This window comes from Phasianus colchicus, chromosome 5 (genome assembly GCF_987193195.1).
Source record: "Phasianus colchicus chromosome 5, bPhaCol1.hap1.1, whole genome shotgun sequence".
Taxonomy (NCBI): Eukaryota; Metazoa; Chordata; class Aves; order Galliformes; family Phasianidae; genus Phasianus; species Phasianus colchicus.
This window is the reverse complement of record NC_143440.1, coordinates 17,651,673-17,675,950: the sequence shown is the minus strand read 5'-3', so window position 1 is coordinate 17,675,950 and position 24,278 is coordinate 17,651,673. Positions and strand designations below refer to the sequence as shown.

At 43.4% G+C, this 24,278-nt stretch overlaps 1 protein-coding gene across 3 annotated transcripts in view; it reads left to right on the top strand.

Annotated features, from left to right (window-relative positions):
* The first annotated feature begins 12,548 nt into the window (after positions 1-12,548).
* The window catches only part of CPT1A (carnitine palmitoyltransferase 1A), a 36,758-nt gene continuing 25,028 nt past the window's right edge, over positions 12,549-24,278 (top strand). The window contains exons 1-3 of one of the 3 annotated variants that reach the window (XM_031609024.2): positions 12,549-12,704; positions 16,327-16,515; positions 23,334-23,488. In XM_031609024.2, the coding sequence (XP_031464884.1) occupies positions 23,348-23,488 (141 nt within the window). In that variant the 5' untranslated portion in view covers positions 12,549-12,704; positions 16,327-16,515; positions 23,334-23,347. Of the gene's footprint in view, positions 12,705-12,806; positions 12,931-12,969; positions 13,470-16,326; positions 16,516-23,333; positions 23,489-24,278 lie in introns of those variants that run through there. The other 2 variants (XM_031609025.2, XM_090140684.1) reach the window with 2 other exon arrangements.

The window sequence follows — 24,278 nt, the reverse complement described above, 5'->3', positions numbered from 1 at the left end:
CAAAATAGCATTTCCTATTGGAAGACTCCAAGTGCGTCTTTGCGGTCTGGGGGTTCTTCGGGAAGCTTTCTAGGGCTGCTTGGGTGGAGTAGCTGGGCATGCAGCAAATAAATTTGAATATGAACTAAAATTGGAACAGGCTGCCCAGGGAAGTGATAGGATCATGGTTACTGGAGGTGTTCAAGAATCATGAGGATGTGGCACTGAGGGACATGGTCAGTGGGCATGGTGGGGGTGGGCTTGGAGGTTGGATTAAGTGATCTCAGTGGTCTTTTCTAATCTTAATGGTTCTGTGGTTCTAAATCACATCTACTTGAGACACTCACATGAATGGTTTCACTGGGGAGAATGGTTTCACTGCCAGTTTCACGTGGCAATCTAGCTCTTCTCTATTCCAAAGCCTGCTAGGTTTTGCCTTTAAACTGTTGGATTTTTCTGTTTTATAGTCAACCAAGTACTTAAAATGAACTAAATATTTCTAGGAACATTTTAATACTTCCAAGAAGTAGATGTATTACCAACTAACTACTCCTGTAGACCATAAGCACACCTTAGTTTAATAAGTCATCATTTATGGGTGATTCTTGCACAATTTTGTGTCTTATGTGCTGACTCTGTGCCACTCAGCAATCTGTTCTGTAACTCCCAGTGTGTTACTTCTTGTCCCCATGCCTTAATAATATCCATTTTTGTGAAGATGATTGTCATGGTTTTTCTTTATAGAGGCTCACCTGTTGTTTGGATTGGGTTTTGGATTTTTGCTGAAAATAGAGGTGACAAACCAATGTTTTCACTTGTTGCAGTGAAGTGCTTAGACAGAGTCAAGGACTTCTCTGCTTCACGTGCTGCCCTGGCAGCAGGGAGCTGGGGGGAGTTGGATGCAGCTAGAGCTACTGACCCAGGCTGACCAAAGGGATATTCTGTGCTATATGACATCATGCTCAGAAATAAAATCTAGGGTAAAGAAAGAGGAAGAGGGAGATGTTTGGATTCATGGCATTTGTCTTCCCAAGAAGCTGTTATGTGGGATGAGCCCTGCTTTCCTGGGAGTGGCTGAAGCAATGTGAGAATCCCTTGTTTTGCTTTGTGTGCGCACACAGCTTTTGCTTGAACTAGTGAACTGATTTTATCTCAATCCATGAATTCTCACACTTTCACTTCTCCAATTTTCCCCTGTATCTCAGAAAGTGAGCAAGTGGCTGTGCGGTACTTCACTGTCTGGCAGGTTTAAACCATCACAAAGTATTTCAGGAGATTATCTGGTGGAAGCATCTCTCAGAGAAGGGTGTATCAAATACTGCAACTGCACCAAAAATATACATTCTTGCACCCTTCTGTCTTTTTTGTCACTCCTGCTTTGGTTGTCTTGGAGATTAAGCCACAGATCCCATTAGTTGTTGTGCATATGGTAGAGTAAAACTTGAAGCAAATTTTTTATAAGAGCTACTACTGAATGCACTTGTTTAGTTAATAAGTTCTTTGTTTTCATATGGGTAAATTTGGTAGCTGTCATTTGCGTGGACAGCCTGAAAAATCTTAGAAGTAAGGAGTTCAAATACAATGTTTTGTATTAAAACTGCTCTGTTAGAGATAATAGTTGGTATTTTCTCCAGCAGCCATCAAAGTATAGCTTTATCTTTAAGTGCATCAGCTCTGTCACTTAATGCATATGGAAGTGGTGTAAGTGTTTTTCTGGGTTGGAGCCAGGGACTCAACTTCACACAGAACTGACCTCTCTTCAGACTGGGAAAAATCCATCATTATAAATGGTAGTCGTGCCCCAGAAGTCAGACAGGAATATATTCATTTATAAGTAAACAGGGTAGAGGTGCAATAGGAGTAACCAGAAATTTTAATGAAATGCTGCAGATTCTTTAGGCTGTGCATGCGCTACATGTTGTAACCTATAGGAATGTGGATGGGTTTGAATGAGCTTCTTGGGATACTCAAGACAAGGGGCTGTAGGAACCAGGAGCTCGACAGACTAAATTAGCAGTCTTGCATTGCCGGTGTATGTCCTCTTGTGGCTTCTTCACTCAAGAAGCCAATGCTGTTCAGGCAGTGGCTCAAGAGAAAAGTTTACCCTAGGCTCTCATTGCTGCACTGTGAAGTAAAGTGAACTGAGTTAGATTTCAAAGGAGATTCCACCAAAGTGCAGGCATTTCTTTGGAAACTGTCATTTAAATGAGATTAATGAGGTTGAAATGAGTCACTGCAACTTTATTGCTACAATAAGATAAAATGTTTTGCTTTCAAGTTAAAATTTCACATCTCTTTCTCTTGCAATAAAATGCCTCATTCTTCCAGTAGCAACATGGATACAGCATGGACTGTAGCCAGAGGTTCATGTGTGTAGCTCTAACTCCTACAGCCTAACACTTCATTCATAATGCATGAAGTGGGACTAACTTATGGTCCTGTGGTCATTAGTGGGACTGAGCAGGCAGTATTCAGCCATAAATGAGCATCACTGGACCAACTTGTTTGTGGTGCAACTTATTTAATTTTTGATGTCTGAGAATTAACTCCGTAAGTGTAAAATAGTGTTGCAAGCGCTCTGCTTAGCTCTGAGAATGATGGCAAGGCTTACAGGCTGAACTCCAGCTGCCTCTAAGAGGATGTGTTGCCACAGAAGGACATGGGATTAGATTTAGTGGACTTTCAGAGAACCCCAGTGTATGTGAAACCATCAGTGTCCTGCTTAAATAGTGCAGACTGTGGTCATGCAGGAAACTTGCACTATTCTGGAAAACCCTAGAGCTGGGGCAATGATGCTTTCTCTTTACTAGCCACACACGTTGCTCAGTTTTCTTTTTCTGTTGACTTGTGTCAACCACTTCTGACATGATGGTATTTGATGGCATTCTGTTGAACGAGAAATGATTGAGCCACACTTGCCCACCCCATCTGTCAGAAGGCTGGAGTGTAAACATCACAGTAGGTGATAGTGTCCTAGCACCGGTATTTACAAAAGGAGAGATAAATACATTGCTAAACCTTGAACCATATGTCTTGTCCAGTTCAAGAGTCCATTCTGGGCAAGGGTACCAAGTTTTTTTGTACTTGTGTCCCTTTCCAAAAGGACAGACTGTTTGAAAAAGATTTCTTCCCTCTATTTGTCCTTACTGTTTGTTTTTACGGGCAGACTCAGAGGTATCCACCATTGCTTGACTGCAGAAGCAAGTCTGGTAGGAAGGAGCAGAAATGGGAAATACTCCTAAATTTTCCCAGTAAAGTCAGGTCCTCCTGTCACATACCTAATATTTACACTACACATGCACCATACCATTGTTTAACATCCTTCCCCTCGCTAAGGACCACTAACAGCACCCTATGTGCATAACTGCAAGTGAGAAGATCCTTGCTGGGTGATTTCCCTCCATAAAATGCTGGCATCTCATTCCATTACTGCAAGTTGCAGGTCCGTTGTGTGTTCACAATGCTGATACTGTTCTCAGTGTAGCCACTTCACTAGAAAAGGATTATAGAAGTACATGCTCTGTGGAAGAAAAACAGATTGTACAAGCTCATCTGTAGTGATTATAGGCACTGAGTAGTAGTGATGGATATGGGCAGGAGCCCCTTCACAAAGTCTGTTGAAATGTAAGACTGGGTCATCTAGTCAAAGCCAGGGCATGACAAGTCACAGTTGCCTCAAAGGCAAGATGAGAAAGTTCTGCAGTGACAAAAACGTGCAACCTGTGCCTTGGGAATGCCCATTTCTGGAGCAAAGACTTTTTTTTTTTTTTAATCAGTAGCCACACGAGGGCAGTAAGCCCTATTTTCTATTGAAGAAAGTCTTTTTATTTCCCTCCCCTCATTTGATTACTGAACATGTTGCAAAAAATCCCTATTCAGTATCATATGCAACTGATACCATGGCATTTTAAAACCTGTAATTTTTAGAGCATGTAATTTTCCCAATTCCCAAAGTCTCACTGATATTTTGCTGCAAATATTTAGCTTGCATTAAGACTCCCTAATAAATACTGTTCTATTATTTCCATGTATTTTAGTAGAAAGCAATAATTCCTTGTCTTCTATGTTGCTTAGAAATACTACTTTTCTCCACTATTTGTCATTGAATGTCATTCTAAAGGGTACACTTTTTGGAGGAGAAGTTAAATTTCAGTCCCTTCTCTGACCAATTCAATTGCATTGGCATTATCAGAGAACACCAAGACTTACTGGCACTCTGAGCTTCTAATAATTCCCCTGATACCTTTCTAATCTTAATGACTTTTTCCCTTCTGTTCCCTCATTAAGCTGCAGGAACGTATTAATGCATGGTGGTCACCCATATTATGCATTCTAGTCACCCAGCTCATCATCTGCACAGCCCTTAAATTGATTGACTTCCCAGGCCCAAATGCAAACAAAACTAACTTTCTCATAGACACTGAGAGTGCCACGGCTCCAGCATGCAGAGTCCAGGTCTTTACAAGAGAAATTCCATGACAGTGAGTACTTTGAAAAGCTGCCAGGCAGATATGGCTTACGTAGGAATCTAACCTGCTTACAGATCAATAAACAGCCTACAAAATCAAGTATAATATTTTTCTTTGGATTCTGAAAAGCTTGTTTGCAAAACCTGATGATGATCTGTGTTTTCATTCACCTTCTCTTACTGTTCTCAAATATTTCAGTGATCTGGATGTATGTTTTAGATACGCATGGGTGGAATGCATGACCTTGGTGCATGACCACAAAACCAAGCAGATCTACGTTAAATTGAAATATTCAGTCACTAATATGGGCAAAGTCCACTGGGTGCTTACCTCACTCCAGAAAGTTAGCCAAACAGTACAGGAGTGCTTGTGCAGTCCTGTTTACTCTCTGTTGCCCATCTTGATAGGAACCGAAGCTGATGTCTGTAAATAGCCCAGTCAAACATTTTGCTTTCTGTAAGTTTTTATCACCTATCAGGATGGTTTGAGAAACACAACAAGACTATCAAATATGACTAAATACTGAAATTCCTCCAGAAATAATAATAATAAAAAAAAACATTATGGTGCTTTTATAGCTGTTTACTTACAAAGCCAATGTTTCACATGCCTTTATTTAAGTGAAGAGTACCACAGATTTCACTGGATCCTGCACCGAGTATAAAGCACTTTTTCCAGACTTGCTTTGCTTATATATGCAGATAGATGAATGTGCTCAGGAAATATTAATTTTAAAAAAATGTTTTGTTTTTAAATTAAGGCAGAAGGACCAATATGACAGATTGCTTTTTCTGGAAAAGGCTTCTTCATGCAAGAAAGGTGATAAATACAGATAGCAGAACAGAAGATTGTGGAATAAAACAGCTTTCAAACTAACTTCTGAACCTTCAGCCTTCCTAGTAAGAATAGTAAGACATTAGTAGTTCTGGCTGTGTTTGCTCTCCTTTTAAGTGAACGGATACCCTCTCTTCCCAGTAACAAGATCAGTGCCCTCTGGGCCTGGCTTTTCAGTCAGTTTTTGATCCACCTCATTTCACTCGTCCAGCCCATGTTCCAACAGCTTCTCTATGAGCATCTTTTGGGGCACAGTGTCAAAGGCCTTCCAGAAGTCCAAAGTCCAGAAAGACGATATCCACTGCTCCCCACTCATCCATCGGGTTGGTGATTTCATTACAGAAGCTTATCAGGATGATCAGACGTGACCACGGACTTGGTGGATCCTGATGATTTTTCCTTCCTGTGTCTGGAAATGGTTTCCAGAACGAGCTGTTCCATCACATTCTGAAGGTTCAAGGTGAGGCTGCCTGGCCTGTAGTAGGCAAGGAGTCCTTCTTGAAGACAGGAGTGACGTCTACTTTCCTCCAGTCGTTCAGTACTTTTTTCAGTGGTCAGTTGATCAAGGATTATTGAGAGCGTCCTTGCAGTGATATCTGCCAGCTCCTTCAGCACCCAGGGGTGCATCCCATCAGGGCCCACACACTGTCTAGTTTGATTAAGTATTTCCTGGCCTGGTTCACTTCCATGAAGGGTGCATCTTCCTTGCTCCAGCCAGCTAATCCTTGGCTGGATTAGCACCCTAAATCCATAAAAAGAGTTGTGATATTTGCTTCCACAACAAGTGCATGAGATGACCAGAGCACCTGTGGCTGTGTGGCCCAGCAGTCATGGCAGAGTCACACCGCTGTGAGACCTGCTCCCAGCAGCAGCATCCACAACACTGTTGCAGGTGAGAAGCTGTGACCAAAACCAGGATGTACAATATAACTATGCAGAGAGATTTTGAACTTCTTTTGTTTCAGTGCAAACATGGCCTGTGTTTAGCTTAGCCACAGTTTCTGTCTCTCTGCTTCACTTCATTGGAGGCTTCTCCCTTCTGGGACTCCCAGGGGTACATGCCTCAAAAGTTGAAAGCTGTGCTGATGCAACAGTTGTTGCCCCTTGCTTTGTCCCATCTTCCTCCAATTAATGGATGTCTTTTCTTCCCTCTTACTACTCAGCGCCCTGCTTTTCTTGAGTTGGTGGTACTATGGAAGTTAGAGGAAGCAAATGGCAAATAAATGATGTTTTATTATGGCTGCAGATATAGAAAGATAAGAAAATTCAATAGAAAAGGTACAAAGGTATATTTTATTTGTATGTGTGCACTCAGCCTTGACTGAAGATGAGACTTGTACACATTGTAAATTTACAGGGCCTTAAAATCTCTTGGTTATGCATTATACATCTGAAACAAAGTCTGCAGAATTGAGCTCATATTGCAGCCTGTTTACAGAAATCTACCTGTGCAGTAAGAGAGCAACTTAAGCACAGCTAGTTTTCATGTTGGCACGGTCGCTACAAAGAGAAGGAGCTCTCTTTTGGGACTTCGTATGGTTAGAATATCCTTTTATTTCCTGAGTGGTAGGGGAACAGTACCTGTAAAGAGCAGCACTGTGGATCTCAGTTTGATGGCTGTGATAGTGGTATTCAGTACTGGATAGCACTGGCACTAGTAATAGATGCCAAGAGAGGCTTGATAGGGGCCAGGTTGGTCTTATCCAGATTTCCTTTATATTCTGGGAGGTATTCTGTAACACAGAGCAATAAAATCACAGAGCGATAGGCAGAATCTGTCCTCTCTACTGATCACTAATGAAGGCATATCTGAGTTACTGTGATAATTAGTAAGGAAAATGCCATAATGAATTGTACATGAACTGCAAGCATTTGAAGGGAAGAAACACTGTCATGCTACTTAACAAATAGAGGTTCTAGTGAGAGTTGCAATACTTTTGCCTTTTGTTTTATGTGTTCAGAATCTATGAACTAAGTGAAAGGATAATCTTCTAATCCATTCAGCTGGAGTTAAGTAGTCTTCCGCATTTTTTATGCTGCCTAAAATGGCACAGTCATGAAATAAAGGAAGAGCTTTCCTCCCTGCTCCCCAGCTGCATGGATTGTGGATTTTTTTACATGGCCTTCCCATGGGCTCTGTTTAGCACAAGCTATGAATAACACTGAGGAACTCAGCTGACGTGCTTTGTCCCTAAAGTCCATAATGCAGCTAGGAATTGAACTCTCTTCCTTTATTTTAGGCTGGGACTCCAGGACTCTAAGCAGCAGATCAATCTTTGTCAGTCTCTGGACACACTCTGGAAATTACTGTAAGGCATAAAATTGATATACTAAAAGTAAAGTGAATATTCAAAAATACTTGTCAATGCCAGATTGTTCAATCTGAACAAATAAACCTCTAAATAACATTCTGAATAACCTCTAAACAAACCTCTACCTTCAGCTAGAAATGATGGCGTGTGTTTTCAGGCAAGAGAGTTCTCTTTCTCAAAGTTTTGTAGAGTTTAGAGAGTATCCCAAACACAACCATTATTTGGTTGCAACATTCACCATAGCTTTTGTTAATTAATATAGAGGGACATTCAGTATTGTATTTTTGACTTTTCCCTTGCTTTAGAAAACATCCTCTACACAGTTTCCTGTCAAAGCTTGGCCAGGCTCCATTTTTCTACTGTCAATATAACCTTAGGCACAAATTGTAAGGTTGTCAGTAATGGCCTTTATACCTGGGATGCCATCCACTTTCTCACATCTGAGATGGTATCGGGATATTTGTATTCCTCAACCAATGTGAATGTGAAGGACAAAGCTGGGAGTCATGAATACTCTAAGTAAGGGAATAGAGTTGAAACATCAGGAAGAAAGAGACAGAATTTAGAATGTTCTGTTTTTCATATGTTTAGAAATCTGAAGATCTGTCACTTGCTGTGGATGTTCCTTCCAAATGGGCTGTAGTTATTTTTCTGAGCAGAGGAATGCCTGTGAGCTCTTCCAAAAGGTCTGTCTCACTGTATGCTATGGCAGTGCTGTTCATTTCACTTTTATTGTTCAATATGTATTAAAAATATATTAGAGAGACGATGCGCTGCTTGGAATGTGATGTTTGAAGCATGCAGATACTGTTTGTTTTCTTTTTCTTTTCTCTTTGCCAAATATGCTCAGGTACTCTTAAAAATTCTCAGTAGTGTTTATCAGGGTTACTTGATTAAAATTTAACCCTTTCTGAGAAGCTTAGCTACCTTCCAAATTTATGGACAGTTTGGTCAGCGCTACATTAGATTTGCATTTATCCACTTCTCAGTAGGTATTTGTTAGTGTTTCTGTTCCCTTGGCCTAGCTCATGTCTTTGGAGGTAGTGTTACAATAGGTAAGAATAACTCAGGCGTACAAAATACTAAGTCCAGACACTGAGAGCACAACCCTGGTCATGGAGACTTCTTGGATCAAATCTGAGGAAATCAGTTGAGTTTCCGTTACCTGAAATGTTATTATTAGTTCATTTCTAAAGCAGAAGTGTACTTCTTCCTAGTTGAGCCACATCTGCCAGTATTAACTTTCCAAGGATGCTCGAAAGCCTAGCTAGGTTGATAGCCTAATCCGTGGAGTTAGAGCAGTGGAACGGTACATGTGTTTGATTTATGAACTCTAAGCAAAACCTGTGATATGTTCTGAGTAATCCCTTAATCAGTGAACCATGAGGCTGAAATGCCTGTTTTACACCAGAAAAATTAATACTCTAGAGGTTATTTATCAGTTCTAACAACGGTATGAAGAGAAGAGCACATTTGTTTGCCTAAACATCTTTCTAGTGTTGAAGTGACAGAGGCGTGTTTGCCTTCTTATATGTCCAAATGTCACAGGATCAGCTGACATCCCTGTTGACAATGCAGTCAAGCAAAATTAGTGGCAGAGCAAGACATGACAACTCACCCTGCTCTGTTTAAATATCATTTGGAGCAATATTATATCCTCATATACTATATGAGAAAGTACTTAAGAATGAAGGAAGATCAAGCCAGATCAAAGTCTCTGTTTCCTGAGACGTCACTGTGCTGGCAGAATTCGGTGTTAGCATTAACAGCAGTAGCTGAGATGGTTGACTCATAGCAGTAAGGGCTTGGGAGTCAGGAGTGGTCTGAAACATGTAAGGAAAGGAGGATGTGGTAAGACATTGGCATTACTAGTGGTGTGTGAAATCACTCCGTGATTTTCACTAGCCAGTAAGTGAGCAGTATGCAGCTTTACAGATGCATCGCATCTCATTCTTGACATAAAATTCGATACCTTTTGGCCACTGCATTTTGTAAACACCTTCACTTTTCCTGCATCCATCTCACAGGTAAATGTAGCTATTCTGTGAAGGTGTACATGTATATGTGTGCAAATTGTTTGGGGAGAGGATCTGCTAAGGGGCCTTAGTGAGGCTCCCTGCTTTGATGAAGTAGCTTTTAAGCTGAGGCTTTTGTCCTTGAAGCCCTGGCCTTGCAGCCAGGCCACGCTCCGTGTTGATCTGGACCCTGACCCTGTCTCAGTTTTCCAGCTTAACAACCTTGGACTTCCTCATTGCTGCCGACGTGTCAAATGATCTGCCTGACCCTGTTTGCTGTCACTGGACCTGTTCTGCTCGCCTTGCTCAGGTGCTGTGGGATGGTGCCCTTGGTATGGAGGGCACTGCCTGCCTTGCTCTCACCTTTGACTCCTGGCATACAAACATGCATACACTTACCTGTCTCTGAAATCTGTATTTCAGAGCTGTTTTCAGTTTGCTTACTATCAATGTGTTTTGCCATGCAGATTATCAGTTGTAAATTGCTATTGGTCACTGAGTTACTGTGTCCTAACTATGAAGTCTTTATGTTTAGATATCACAAGAGATAAAAGGGGGAAAAAATAATCCTAGTCTTGTTTAAAATGAAACTAGCAGCCAAACTGGGAAAATATCTGCTTCAAGAAACTGGGAAAATATCTGCTTCAAGAAATTGGGAAAATATCTGCTTCAAGCAACTGAGACTGCACACAATAATTTTGTGTGCTAAAACTCTTGAATAATTCAATTCCAATGAGAATAATAATTCAGCTTGACGGTAAAAAAAAAAAAAAAGAATTTTTGTTTATTCTAAAGCTGCTTGACTTGAGCAACTTGAGAAACTCCATTAACTTAAAAACAAAATACAACAAAACAGAAAAATGCAAAACTACATTGGGGATAATCAGTTTGCAGTGGGGAAAATCATTTTCCAGACCAGATTCAGGCTTCAGGTTTAGTGATATGACATCATTAAAATCTGGCAAAAAATAGACAAAAGTACAAACACTGAACAGTAGCTGTGCTGGATAAGAAAAGCTGCTGTAAAGAAGCAATATGTGTGTACAGAAGCCAAGGAATTTGGAAGGACTGGGATAAACTGACCAGAGTTACACGTCTATTATGATGTGTTGAAATTGTTTTAGCCCGCCTAGGCACAAATAAAAGTGACCAGTCGCTGATTATTTTCATTTCTTTGGATGATGAGAATCAGGATGAACTACTAGGGGCCTTACAGCACCAAGCACATGCTGTCTGTGCTGTACTCATGGTTTTTTTTAGAAATTAAAAATGTGTCAGTTACAGGGGAAAAAAAAACTTGTCTTTCCTGAGCAGTGGAAGGTTATGATAGAAGTCCAGGCCACGCTGCAGGCATGCAGGTGAATACAGATCCAGTCATGAGAAGCACAATCACTTTGTGTTCTTATGGGAAGAGAAAATACAGTGTGCAGAAGAGATGGAGCATTTCGGCAGTGTGTGTTGCCACAGTAAGAGATGGACTAAGTTCTGAATAGGACAGCCCTACCCCAGGAAGTATCCAACTTGCTTTATCTGGGTTAATGGGTAAGTAGAGCCTGACCCAGGTGATAGTGGCAGATCCATTGGCAACAAGTCACAGGGCTGCCTGTAATGCTAGATATTTGCCAGATAAATAGAGCCAAGTCTGGTTTGGCTAAGTCACAATCACACAGCTTCATATAATGCAACACTTCTCATAAATGGGGCTTAGCACCATGATAAAGTAAGCGCTTCATCTGGGTGTTCCCCAATTCATGACTGCTTGCTCAGGATTTTGGAGGAAACAAAGAATGGCAACATCTGCTCCCAGCTGACTGATTCCTTCCTCGTTACTGCCTAGATGAAAGTGTTGGCTGAGGACTGAGACATGAGGAAACTCCAAGCAGAATGAGAGAAAGCAGACTTGTGGTTTTGTTTGTTTTAACATTTCAAAGGTAAAAAGCATCTGGAAGGGAAAAATGGTAACAAAAACCAAACAAAAAAAACCAACTCATGACATTCTAGGTGGGTTTTGTGCATGATGAAAAATGCGCTCCTTGTAGAACACAAGGACACCAAAGGGATTAAAGTTACCACATTCCAATTTGTACTTTTTATAGGTAAATATATGCAGACATGGAAGCTGTTGAGTTTGGAAGTGTTTTTATGATTTCTTTTTCCTTTCTTTTTTTTGTTCCCCTTTCTTTCCCTCTTATACTTAATCTTAATTATTAATTTTACTAATTAATAGTAATTAGTAATAGCTAATACTTAAATCCCTCTTCTTCTTCTCCTCTTTTCCTTGTTTTCTTCTGGGCCTTACGTTTCCTCCTGGAATAATACCATCATCTTCAAACTGCATCATTGGGCATGGAATGCTGGAAGGGGAAATCCCAACAAGCACTTTGGTGTTTTACTGGCACTGCATGAGCTTAAGGGTAAAGGAGAGGTTCAGTCTGTAGCATCAGTGCATCTGGGTTTCATCACGTTTGTATGCTTTGGAACCCTCAGGCACATGGAAATCGCAGCTGGCAGGAGCATAGCTGTGGCTGGGCGGGTCTGCCCACAAGGATAAGGTTATGGATCCCAGCTTGTGCTGCTTCAGAGCCTCTGTGCTGGCAGATTGTAGTTCGACAGGTCGTGCCCTCATCCTGGAAGGGACAGAGTAGCCTTCCTGCTGGGACCGTACTGGAACCAAACATCCTCAAGCTCTGACTTCGTATTCCAGCTGTTTCTCCTTAGAGACCTGTAAGTTCGCAGCTGCCACCCCAACAACCCCACCTGAGCCCCGACCCCCAAGCCACCATAGCGGGTCCCTCACGCCCCGCCCACGCGCTCCCAACCAATCACATCGCACAAGCCGCCCACCCTCAGCCTATCGCCACCCGTTTCCCTTCCCGCCCCCGCCCCGCCCTCCCGGGGAGCGCCCCGCGTCCCCCTTCTCATAGCCCTTCGCGTTGGGCCCGCCCCTCCGCCGCCGGCAGCCAATGGGAGTGCGGGCGGCAAGCGCGGCTCTGGCAGGGTGTGTGAGGGGAGCGGCCGCGGTTCCCACTCGCTCTCTGTCGGCGCCGCCGCTCGCTTCTGCTCGGCCGGGTGTGGGACGCCGAGAGCCGGAGCCGGTGAGCGGCGGCACCCGCCATTCTGTCAGCGGGCGGGCGGAGGCCCGGCGGGCCCCGGGGCGGCGCTGCGGGCGGACGCGGGGCTGCAGCCCTCCTCCCTCGGGCGGCGGGTTCCGGCGGCCGCGGGGAGCGGGCTGGGGCGGCGGGCGGCGCGTCCGTCAGGTCGGGGAGGGCTGCGCGGATCCGGGCGACTCGAGAGCCGCAGCCCGACCTCGGCCGCCGGGCGGTGCGTGACCTACATGCGGCGTGCGCGCGTGGGGCCGGGGCGTTCGCCCGGTGCTTTGGGGACGCGGCTCCTCCCGTCCGCGCTTCGCTTCGGGGCGCGGAGCCGAGCCGGGCGGCAGCGCCCGCTGAACTTGTTGCTAAAGGCGCGCTGAGGTTTTGCCGCATCTTCCACCTCCGCCTTCTCGCTCGAGTTCAGGCGGCAGGATCGCCCGAAGCGCCGGTCGCGTTATTTATAGCCCGGCGGAACGCGGCTCTGTGCTGCTGCCGGCGGAACTGCCGCAGGGAGCGCCTTTCCTGGGCGCGGAGCAGCGCGCTCGGCCCGGCCGGCCCTTCCCTGCAGCCCGCACGGCGGCCGGTCCGAAAGCGGGACGCGCTGTACTGTGCTGCTGTGCCGCTGTGCCGTGCCGGGCACGGCTCGCTCCCTCCTGCCCGGTTCTCGACCGGGGCGGCTCTGCTGCCTTTCGTTCTCGGCTTCTCCCACAGCTGTGTTTTCCTGCCTGTCTGACCTTCCCGACGCCCGGGTCGCGTCCTCTGCCTGAGGTGAACCATCGAATGCGTTAGGAATGCGCTTTCGCAGCGGTGCTTTTCCTGTCGCGGCCGTAGCGAACCTTTGGTGCTAATGAATCGTTACCGATTTGTAACGCTGCGGGTAGGGAAGCGTGGCTTTGCGTGGTGGCACCGGGGTAGAGCCGTGGCACAGCTGTAGGAATAGCAGCTCTGAGGACTCTGTGGAGCTTGGGGGTGTTTGAGCGTTCGTTCGGGAGCGAGAAAGCCTTATTCTTAAAGGAAACCTTAACGCTGCGCAAAAGAGGGGTCGTAGCACTGCGAGCTGTACTGGAAGCAGAACGTTACGCAGGCGAAGCACGTCGCTTTCTCCTGCTGCCTTTGAGATAGAGCCCGCTTCCTTCTCTTTAGTAACTTCTATCCGGCGCTGGCAGCGCCCGGGAGCCGCCCGGGGCGCGCTGGCGCGGCGCTGCGGCGGCGCGACCTTTCCCCTACTTCTCGACCGTGGTCACGTGGGCGGGCCTGGCTCGCGGGGGCGCGCCCGACCGGGGCCTGGCTCGCGGGGGCGCGCGCGGCTGAGCGGCTCGTTGGCGGGCTGCGGCCGTCCAGGGACGGAGCTGGGATCGAGTTCTAAACACGTGGCCGTGTCCGGGGCGCGGGGAGGGCTGGTGTGCGCTGGGCGGGGGGGGATGTTTACATTCGCTGCGTGCGCGAGCTTTTGGAGCGCTGCAACCGGAGCACGATTGCGTGAGCGGTTTTGGAAAACCTTCTGTGAAGGTGACTCAAGTGGAAGCTTATGTTTAAAACAAAAACCAAGTGCATCTTTTTATATTTCGAAGCCGTTCCCTTTGTCTTGCACGAAGCTGTATTGCGGTCCCAAATTCCACCTACTCAGAAAAACGGCATCTGCCTGACTAAAAAGCATTCCTCTCTTCTGTGACTGGGTTCATGTTATTTGAATAATCGGTTCCAATATTAGTAAAACGTTCCAAGCTGGCTCATTCTACTCTTGGAATGATCATCAGGAGCAATTCATTCCGTTTGTCTTCAGTCACTGGATGTGGTGGTCAGCTTGTAGGACTTCAGAGGTGCTGGGAGATGGATGGCTTCAGGTGCAGGGCTGCTGAAAGCGAGGCCGTTCCAGAAGTATTTGCTGCCATCAGGAAGTTAAGCACAACTCTTTGCTGCACAACCACAGAAGCTACTTAGTGCAAAGGGAGGGAGAAGTGGGGAAAAAAAAAAACCTGCGCTGGTTTGAATGCCAGCAGGGACAGGGATGTGGTTGTTCTTCTCTACTCTGCTCTTGTGAGGCCCCATCTGGAGTACTGTGTCAGGTCTGGAGCCCCCAGTACAAAAAAGACAGGGAGCTGTTGGAGAGGGTCCAGAGGAGGGCCACGAAGATGATCAGGGGACTGGAGCACCTCCCCTATGAGGACAGGCTGAGGGAGCTGGGCTTGTTCAGCCTGGAGAAAAGAAGGCTGCGGGGTGACCTCATTGCAGCATTTCAGTAGGGAAATCAAGGGAGCCTACAAACAGGAAGGGAATCAACTCTTTCAAAGGGTAGATAACTGCAAGGTAAAGAGAAATAGTTTTAAGTTGAGGGAGGGAAGATTTAGGTTGGGTGTCAGGGGGGAAGTTCTTTACAGAGAGAGTGGTGAGGTGCTGGAACAGGCTGCCCAGAGAGGTTGTGGATGCCCCGTCCTTGGAGGTGTTCAAGGCCAGGTTGGATGGGGCCCTGGGCAGCCTGGTCTAGCATTAGGTGGGATGGTTGGTGGCCCTGCGTGTGGCAGGGGGGTTGGAGATTCATGATCCTTGTGATCCCTTCCAACCCTGGCCATTCTGTGAATGCCTGGATAATGTTTTTTATGGCAGCGTTTTTAAAAGAAATGAAATACCCAGAACCCAGGGGTTTGCTTTTGAGGGTGTGGGAGGCTCCTGAATAGGACAGCAGCTGTGCAGCATTTTGCTTTTGTGTTCATCTCTTACTCGTCAAGATGAGTGAGTTTTGAGAAGATCAGAAGAGGTGGCTTGTTGGAATGTGTACAATCTAATGTGTGTTGCAGTGAAGATCAGGATGATATAAAAGGCTTAGCAGCAGTTCAGTATGTCCTACTGCTCATAGAAAAAAATGTAAATGGTAACAATTGTAAGAGTTTCAGTTTTGATTACAGCTGTGAAACAGTTCAATGTTGTTGTTCTATGTTTGCTTTTGGTGGAGTACACATCATGGAACCATCCAGTACAGCAGCATGATATTCAGGAAGATGAAAGAGGTTGTATGATCCATACACAGTAGGGATTAAAATTCATTCATGTTAGCCTAGTAATTAACACACATCCTATAACTGGTCTTCTCTATGCTTTTTGCTTGACTGTCCTCAATTTCTGCAGGCGGGAAGACAGCTTCCTATCTACCCAAGTCTTTTCTTCTGGAGGCACTGGTGAAAGCAGCCTGTTCTGTGAACGTGTCTCCAAAAAATCTTGATGGGATCAAGGTTGAGTTTAATGGGAGCTTAAAGCCTGCAGGACAGAACTTGCATCTGGATGTTTTAAATCGCACGATGAATCTGGCCTTTGGGTCTGGCCCCTGAAATCACCTTGCTTGTTGCACAAGCCAAAAGCCGCTAATTTCAGCCCTCAGAAATAGCTAAGAGGGTAGCAGGGCACTGGGTGAACTCTTACTCACCATCTTAGGCCTCCTAAATACAGCCGGATCAATCCAGTGTATTTATACAGCGTAGTGGGAAAACAGTTTCACACTACTCTTTGTGACAATGCTCTCCTTTGGCATCAGTTTTACTTGAGGGTTTCCAGTTTGATCCAGTCCCTCACAGCCATTGAAAGCTCTGCGTGAATCAAAGCTCAAACTGGTTTTCTTGACTTTCTGTTTCAGAGCTACAGTGAACTGTTTGCCGTTGCCATCATTTAATGGCTATTAGCAGCTAACAGCATTGGAATGAATCTGGCTCTGAGCGTGTCCTGACCTACTCAAGAACCCAGCTGCAGTGAGTCTGTGGGGTAGAAGATCTCGGAGGGACAAGCAGATCACAAATTCTTTTTTGAGGAATACAGAGCTGTTCAGGTATGTTTGCATTTCATTCCTTGGTCTGTTTGTCTGTTTTCATATCGTCCTTCCACATGTGCCTGCCACCCCATTTTAGCCTTTGGGAAGGGGGTAAGGAAATCAGGCCAAAATTTCAAAGAAGTTGCCTTTGGAGGTTATCTATTCTACAACCATAAGTGATGCTGGAAAATGCTGAGGATGGGACGCAAGCTGATAGCTTTGTCAGTGGAGGCAATGAGTTACTGCACGCTGCTTGGCTGTTCTGATTTCGAACTGTGCTGCACATGAGGTTTGTAGTAGGTCCCAGTGTTGCTGTACCTGTGCACATACATGCACTCAGTTCTCCCGGTGGGCTTGAAACACAGCGTTTGTTCATTTTCTAGGTGCAGAAAATGCTTTAAACATTGCAATTTCAAGGGACTATAGTGCTCAGCCATAGGGAAGGATAAGAGGGATGAAAGCCAATGCCTATTGCTTATACAGCAATAACAATAACTAAAAAAATAAGCCTTAAAATTTACATTAAAAAGCTCCTATCTCTTCCAGTGCTTTGCTTAAGCCATCTCAATCATTGGATTGGCCCAGTAATCCTATTTTGGCAACCCTTTGAGAGAACTATCATGTAAATAATTACATTCAGTTTTTGGGGGAACTTAAACTGGTTTTAACTCCCTTCAGTTACAACTAACCTGGTGTGAGGGAACTTGTCAGGTTAACGTAGCATTCAGCCCGTTATCATTTAATGGAAGTTTTAAAGGCAGGAGATCGTTTGGTTTCTGTTTTATTTCTGTACCACACTTATTAGGTTCACCCGAGAAGACCTGCTGAATTTAACCCACGTGGTTGTTTATTGCACAGAAAAAAAACTTGGCTTTACTCCTCTTGGATTTCTCTTAATGGTTTTGTGTCTACAGTCCCGTTGGAGTAGGGAAGAAAATTGTTAGTGAAACTTAAGCATGTAAAGTAGCCAGTGATAAGTGCAGCTCAAGCATGATTAGTTATTATTGAAGGCTTGTACGTGAGCAAGCTATTTTGAAGTAGAAATTCTTAACTGAATTACAGTGTTGGTTAATCTGTATAGTAAGTTCAGAAGTCAGCCACTTGCAAAATATCACATGGTTTGTGAATAAGCTCTTTACTCTTCCTCAGGGAACTTAACTTTTTGCAAAGCTCTAGAACTCTAAGATAGGCTGCAAGAAAGTGGTATTAGCTGGTAGAATATCCAACAAACATACGCCTTTTTGGTTATGGTTAAATGTTTGAGCTGTATATTTCACAGTGAAATATGAAGAGAATTAGAGATTTAAAAAAATATATTTTCCTTTGAGAGGCATAGCAACCTTTTTTGGGAAATTATATGCAAGTAAAATTAGCCAACTTTCATCTTTGTATTTCTGTTAAATTGGATGCTTCAGCTTTAGTTTTGACTTTGTTCAACTGCTCATCAGTGGAGCACCAGATGCTTGTAAACTGCTCTATGCATCTTCTGGTTAGCTGCCTGCCTTACCAAAATCCTGCCCTGATTTTGGGTTGTCAGATAGTGGTGGGGAAGCACTCATATAATAGCAGATGTGACTTTGATTGCATCAATGCAGGATACTGCTGACAGCACACATTTCAGTGACTGAATCTTCTGCACCTATAGCAAACTCTCCAAAAACACATCACTGAAGTCACCCAGGTTTTGTTATTGGTAATACAGGGCATCAAGTGGATAAGAAGGGTCATTGTTCTCCTCTCCAATGAGTACACACTTGACGTTAAGTTTCAAGGACTTTTTACTACTAGGAATTTGTATTCTTTCCCACCATTTATATCACCAGCGCTTATGGTACAGCACTTAAGGTCAGCTCCAGAAAGCTGCCTGCTACCTTTAAACCAGCCAGCTCTCACTATAGCAGTGTTTAAAATGCCTCCATCTGTCTATAAAGTTCATACAAAAATGTCTGTGTGTAAATTCTATTATGGAATCCAACTTTCTGTCCTCCAGATTAACTGTACGCTTCTGTCAGTTGCAGAAAATGCTTCTTGAGTGCTTGACTGGTTCCACTTAGTCGTTTAAGATGTGATGGTCTTTTAAAGCAATTGAATTGTTTGTGCATAGGATTTCTTCATCAGGCCTATTTTTTTATATGAGATCTACTTTTAAAGATGTCTGTATTTACATTTCAGAGAGAATCTCTGCTAGGTAGCCAGTTGAAACTCTACTTTTCAGAAAGCTTTTATTTAGTACAGTATAAATGGCACTAATGGTGAATTAGGAGTTTTGTTCTCCTGGGTACAGGCCCTGCTGCAAATGAGATGCTACAGATGCTGACTGCTGGAGTTTGAATGGTTTGTGTTGCACTCAGGCCATCCAGAGGAGTCTTTGTAAACATCGTCAAGGGAACAACAAATTTGTCATGACTTGAAAACTTCAGATTTTTTTACTATATTAATGACTTATTTTCTCCTGAAGTCAGCATTGAACTGTTGACTTGATCGCTTTTATTCTGTGCCTTTGAAGGTGTTCTTCCAGCTTTCACTTCATGTATTCTTTCCTGAAATGTTATGCTTGGTCCATAAATAGTACATACATGGAGTTTAAGAAGCAGTAAGATTAAACAAAAGGAAACTGTGTAGCCTGTAAGGTGCTCTGTGCAATTTCAGGTTTTTTCCTGTTCTGCTCTGCATGTAGTGCTTCTTTTCTTCTGCTTCTGCCCTCTTTGCACTCTCCCTTCAGGTATTTATGGACATTGGTAAGATCCCCCGAGCCTGCTCTTCTCCAGGCAATCCAGTCTCAGCTCTTTCAGCCTCCCCTCATAGGAGAGATGTTCCAAGTCCTTAATCTTCTTAATGGCTTCTCATTGAACTCTCTGTTGCTTCATTTCTCTTGTACTGGAGAGCCAGAACTGGAGGCGGTTCTCAGAACGGGACTTGAGCAGAGCTAAGGAGAGGGGAAGACTCACCTCCCCTGACTTCTTAGCAGTACTACTCCTGATACACCTCAGGGCTATGTTAACCTTTGCTTGAAGGGCACCTTGCTGGCTGCTGTGCAACTTGCTGCAGGCTGGCTTTCCAGCCAGTCTCCATGCTTAGACACTTCAGTTAGCAATTATCTTGCATTTAGTTTAGTATCTGGTTATGACGTTTTAGTATTTTCATGCTGGTGATCTATCCTAAAATGACAAAATAGATAACAAATGAATTTTTTTTTTTTGAATGAACATTTCTTCCAAAAACTGCATCAAGTTCGTCTCCTGAAGGAAAGTTTAGCTGTTTTTATTCTTTAGATGAAATGTGTGCACCTGCATGAATTTATAAGCTTTTCAGGTGCTTTTAAGCTCTGGAACAGGTTGCAGGCACTAGAACAGGCTGTGGATGCCCCATCCCTGCAGGCATTCAAGGCCAGGCTGGATGTGGCTCTGGGCAGCCTGGTCTGGTGGTTGGCGACCCTGCACATAGCAGGGGGATTGAAACTAGATGATCATCATGGTCCTTTTCAAACGAAGCCATTCTGTGATTCTGAATCCAGCAGCATAATTTAGCTCTTAGCATGGAGATGTGTAATGCTTCAAGTCTGCACACCACCAGGGAGCAATCTGTGGTCAGGGTGTCAGAGAGATGTCTGAGAGCTCCAGCAGCATTAAACTTGGTGTGGGGTCCTATGTGGGGATGTTCTCGGTGAAACAATGTAGCAGTCATTGCTCTTCCCAGAAAATTCTCAACCATTGATAGTCAGAGTAGAATAATTGGAGGGATTTGCTGTGTAAGCTGAGTTTGATTCCTGACAGATGTGTGCTCCACGTAGAAAAGCTAATGTACAAATAGATGTCAAAATATCATGAAGAGAGCTTCAAACTGAATTGTTGAGCTTGCTTGCAAGCGAGAGTCATAGTATTAAGTCTTTAACGCAGATTTTGGCAGTTCTGGGTCATGTGAATAAGATTTCTCTTCACTTTACCCTGTGTTTGTGAATTTGCTTCATTTGCAGGAAAAGGAGCAATGGATGTGAAAACTACGTTTAAATAAAAGACCCTCATCTCCTTCAGAGGATATAGGGTGTGTAGGTTGTAATACGAAGTGGACTCTTTGGTGTCTGCACCCTGAAATCACTGACTCTGTGGGCAGCAGAAGCTAAAAAGTTAAACATTGGTAATTGTAGCATCACTATCCTGAAGGTGCAGCAGTAGCATGGTGAAGAGGCTTTGTGCGTAGCAGACAGCAGTACAGATTTTCAGTCATGGCATTTTTGGCCCATGAGGTCTGTCAGGACTTGGTGTGTTTTCCCAGCTGAAAAGCTTACTTCCAACCTACCAGCATTTTGTTTGTAACAAGAGGAAAATTGTGGCAAGCTTTGATTGGCTTAAGCTGAGGTATGAAGAGGAAGAAGGAGAAGCATTGGTGGCTGATACACCATGTTTGAATTGAACTGAAACCAGAAAAGAACAAGGAGCAGGCAGCTTTCTCCTTTAACTCTGATTTTGGTAAGGAGCAGGCGTGTTTGGAAGAGATGTTAATACTACAAAAATAACATTCAAAGGATGAAAATAGCCACTTCAGGCTGATGGTGAACGTATGGGTTCATTTCTCTCTTTTCCTTTCAGTAAGATCAGCCAAACTGCTTAGCTCTTGTTTATGGCTCTCTGCTGGGAAACATTATTCTGCATTTGCTGACCAAAACGCCTGGAGTTACGAGAAGTTATTGTTTCAGTGTTAGCAAGCTGATGGATGTGGGCGCTGCCTTACTAACATTGGCAAGTCAAATTGAAAATCCAGCGCATGCTCCTTCGGCCCGTGCCCTTTTCCCTACTTTGTTAGCAAGCACGTGACAGCGGAGGAATGCAAAGGAGGGGAAGTGTTGGGCAGCTTATGATTGAATTGGCCTGTGCGGGCTAAAAGAAGCGTTCAAAGGAAGGAGCTCCAGGAAGTCTTTTTGCTGCTCAGCCATCATAATTCAGAACAAACAGTCTGAGCGACTTGTTTTTCTTGAGTAAAGGAAAAGGATATGAAGAGAAGCATGCTGTGTGATGCTTCCATATCTTTCAGGATCAAGCAGTGCAATTCTCTAACTAACCTTGTCTTTGTCTTCTGTGCTCGGTTACTTGATTCAGGATTAGTTCTTGCTGGTTTAATGTTCTTTCATTTGTACTTTGGCAATAGGGAATGTTTTCCTTATTGAAGCTTATTTAAATTTAGCCTGACCATTGAACTAAATTTAGTAAGATATAAGGCTGTTTATGATTAATGCTATTTATAATCTTTTCCTACCTCGGACAATACAAATGGATGTACCTAAATGGGAGTGTTTCCAGAAATTCTTTTTTCTTCAGAAATAGAGGGAGGATGGTTATGAATTCTCAGGCTGAGAAACCACAGGGGGCTTGAAGGATAGTGTAAACCAGCTGGCCTGCTGCTCTTGCAGGCATCCCAGAATGTAAAATTCCAGGAGTGAACTGGAGAGTCAGTTGGCCCTTCTTGAGACAAATTGAGGAGCCTAAGTTTTTCCACTTACAGCTATGGTTGGGTTTATTTTTGTTTTGTAAATTGTCTGAACAGCACTAGAGTTATGATGAATTCTTTAATTGCTCTGTGCTTTTGCAAACCCTGTCGAGTCCAGGGTGTACCACATATTAACTGCTGCCTGTCTCTGCTTTATTGCTCATGCAGTTTTGGTCTCAGTGTTGAGCTGATGGTGTGCAACTCACATGAACGAGTAAACGAGTACACAGCTGACTTTGACTTCCTGATACTTGCCTTCAACAAGGTCATTATAAATAGTTGTTAGTGACTGAGTCATGGAGTACTACAAATTGCAGCTGTTACGAGGAGGGCATACAGTGCTTGTCTTGGAACTTTTGTTCAAAACCAATTTTGTTTCTTTGCTGTCCTAATGAAATACTGTACATGCATGATGAAATTGCATTCTATCATGGTATTGTGAGCTTTAGTTGCTCTTCTGGAGGCCCAGAAACCTGATTCACCAAGATTTGAACCTCTGCCTTCCCGAGCAGTGACTGATGAATTTGGGAGGTCTTTGGATTGCCATCAGCTCTCCTAGGAGCAGTTGAATTTGCAGAGGCTGATCATTGGAGGCTGTCCTAGAGATAGTGCAATATTTATAAGAGTACCTATCTGTTGGTCAGTTACCTTACTAGATGTTGTGCAACAGCATTTATCTTGTTCATCTCTCTCTAATACTCTTTCCATATTGTGTATTTATTTCCTAGTCCTGTTAATACAGCATTCCCAGTGTTTACATTCCTTTTCTGTATATTCATACACGAACCTTTGTATCTCTTCTCCCACATTCCAGATGATTTTGACATTGTAGAATATTTACAGCAAGGAGAAGCAGGACCAAAGTCACAACAGATTGCTTTTGAAGTGCTCTGCTAAACTGTACTTGTTAGCTCTAACATGTGGTTTAGCAAGGGATGAAGGTCAACTGGAATTTAATTTTTAATTAAGAAGTCCAAACTTGAGATTTGCGAAAGAAGTGCTACGCTTATAGAAAAACATCAGCGCTGCCCTGGTTCAAATGGTGCTGATTATCATAGAATCGTAGAGTCACCAAAGGTGGAAAAGACCTCCAAGATCATCCAGTCCAACCGTCTACCTATCACCAGTAGTTCTCCACTAAACCATGTCCCTCAGTACAACATCTGAATGTTTCCTGAACGCCTCCACGATGACTCCGCCACCTCCCTGGGCAGTCCATTCCAATGCCTGACCATTCTGAGACAAAGTATTTCCTGAAGTCCAACCTGAATCTCCCCTGGAATTATTATGTTATGCTTATGATTTTAATATGTTTGTACAGAGTCTTAATTTTTTATCTCTGTTTTTTTTAACAGAACTCTCTCAAAAAATGGCGGAAGCTCATCAAGCAGTAGCATTTCAATTTACAGTAACTCCAGATGGGATTGACTTGCGAATGAGTCATGAGGCACTCAAACAAATTTACCTATCTGGTGTCCATTCATGGAAGAAAAAGTTCATCAGATTCAAGGTACTTAAAACCAGTCAAGCCTACCAAACTTGAGGTTCTCATAGATATGTAGTTTTGTTTAATTTTTAGGCCTCTTTGGCATATGAAGTTCTGTACAGCAAATGACTTGTGTGAATTTTAGTTAACAAGGAGTAGTAAGGAAGCATCAGCACTGACGCTGTGCTAAAAGTACAATGTCAAGATTGAAAGGATGCTTCTTTTTTATCTGTTCTATGGAAACGAGATGAAGCAGGTGTTAGAAATTAATAATACCTTTATTTTATTCTCTTCTCAATAGCTCATAGAATTATATATTATCTATTTGCATAGATCAAAAATGTAGTCATGACTTTCAAAATCATGTGGCTTGCAGAGGTACAAAACTACATTCTTGATTGATATGTTCTTTACCAAAAATAAATCTTCAAATTAGGAAAAAATGTTTATTTTCCAAAGGTACTTGAACGTCTATCTTGAATAAATTACACCAAGCAGTAATGCTTCTGATTGTGATTTTTTTATTTTGCTTATAGAATCATAAATGGTATCTATTCTATTAGTAGTACATGAGGTAAGCGACAGGCTAACTTCAGTATCTTTTTCAAAAACATACTTTTAAAAAGTAGTCTTAATAAAAACATCTTAAAACTTTAAAAAGGACAGTTTAAATGACAATTTTTTTGTTTCTTGTTCAGTAGAGTATCTTTTCCCAGGTATTTGTTTAGGGAGGCATAATAATGGGATTGTGGAATCGTAATTAGAAATGTCACTTATTCCAAAGAACTTTGCTGTCTTCAGTGCTTTTACTAGA